The 1,576-nt window shown below is 24.6% G+C and overlaps 1 protein-coding gene across 1 annotated transcript, besides 1 other annotated feature; it reads right to left on the bottom strand.

The window, feature by feature from the left end:
- On the bottom strand, nt 1–488 carry EDI_114810 (chaperone Clpb, putative; the record flags this gene model as incomplete). The annotated part of the gene is made up of 1 exon (XM_001740611.1): nt 1–488. A coding segment is annotated over one exon (488 nt), but the record flags the coding sequence as incomplete, so codon positions are not given.
- Nucleotides 489–1,492: 1,004 nt separating this feature from the next.
- Nucleotides 1,493–1,554: a sequence feature (AT_rich).
- The last annotated feature ends 22 nt before the right edge of the window (nt 1,555–1,576 follow it).

Genomic DNA, 1,576 nt, shown 5'->3' with positions numbered 1-1,576 from the left:
TATTTCTTTAATGTTTCATATTGACTTTCTGCTTCTTTTGTTTCTACACTTTGTCCTTTTCTCATTTCTGTTATTTTTTTGTTAAATTCTTTCACATTAATTCCACTATTTCCTACTATTGTACTAATTTCTTTCTCTTCCATTAATGACATTACAATTACATCTATTGCAAGATATGAGTCTCCCATTCTTTTTTGTTTCTCTATTGCTCTTCTTAATACTTGTTGTGTTGTTGGATGAAGTCCAATATCAACTGGTGGTGGATTTTGAACTGCAATTTTATTCATTGTTTCTTTTATTTCTTTCTTTAATTTATTAACATCACCTCCCATCATTTCAACTATTCGGATAACAATATTTGATTCTTCTTCAACAATTGCTTCCATCATATGAATTGGCATAATATATGCATTTTTTCTTTCAAATGCTATTTCTTGTGATTCTTTGAACATTTGAACAGTTGCGTCTGTCCATTTGTTTGGGTCCATGTTTTATTTCTAAATGCTTGTTATTTGTTCAAGTTCCTTTAAATACTTAATGAGGATGATGTGATGACTTATTGTTGTGTTGGTTGTTATTCATATTTTGTTATTCATATCAACGTGGAATAACGTGGTATCATGTCATCAAATAATAACATAATTTAATAACAAAAATGAAAAATATCACAAATATCAATGACAATGATGATTTAATCATCGAATGAACATTAAACATTCAAAATAAATGAATGATTTAATTGTTATGTTAATGTGAAATTAGTGTAGTAGAAAATCTTTTCTTAGTATTTGTGTAACTTCTGTTAATAGTGATGAACAACCACATCATAAAAACAACTCTTTCCAAATGATGTAATTTTTGATTGAAGAATAATCGAAGTTATTCAAGAACAATCATAAAAACAGCTATCGTAATTTAACAATTGAAGTAGTAAAGTGATAGAAGATTACCCTGCACTTTCTAAAACAAGTATTTCTAATTTAGTAATAGAAGGAGGGATAGTAATTATTTAATGATAAACATCCATAAAAACATTGACAGTCCAATTTATTAATTGAAGTAGGAGTAGTGATATTATTTATTCTACATTCATAAAAACAATAATATCCAATTCTAGTAATTGGTGTTGGAATATTAACTGATGTTAAAAATAAACAACCAAAAAACATGTATTTCATAATTCAAAACAGAAAATGGAAGAGTAATTAATGTTACCTTGAACATTTAATAAAGTATTCATTTACTAATTTATAAATTGAAAAATGAATATTAATGGAATATAATGAAGTACATTTACACAAACAATTAATACTTATTTAACTAATTGTAATTGGAATAATAAATTCATTAATAATTGTTTTTCAATTTCTCTTCCATTCATTAATTTTAAACTATACAATAATTCAATACTAACTAATGCTGGTTCATTATAAAATATTCTTTTCATTTATGAATTTTAATTTTTCTAAAGGAATTGATGTTAATAACGAACATTATTATAAATTATTATATTCTATTTGTATTATTTATTGTTAGAATGTTAATATTTTTAATGACCTACATCCCAAACCAATTA

Source organism: Entamoeba dispar, genomic scaffold (assembly GCF_000209125.1).
Source record: "Entamoeba dispar SAW760 scf_1105229463041 genomic scaffold, whole genome shotgun sequence".
Lineage (NCBI taxonomy): Eukaryota > Evosea > Mastigamoebida > Endamoebidae > Entamoeba > Entamoeba dispar.
Note: the sequence above shows the minus strand (reverse complement) of the source record. Positions and strands in the feature narration are given on the sequence as shown.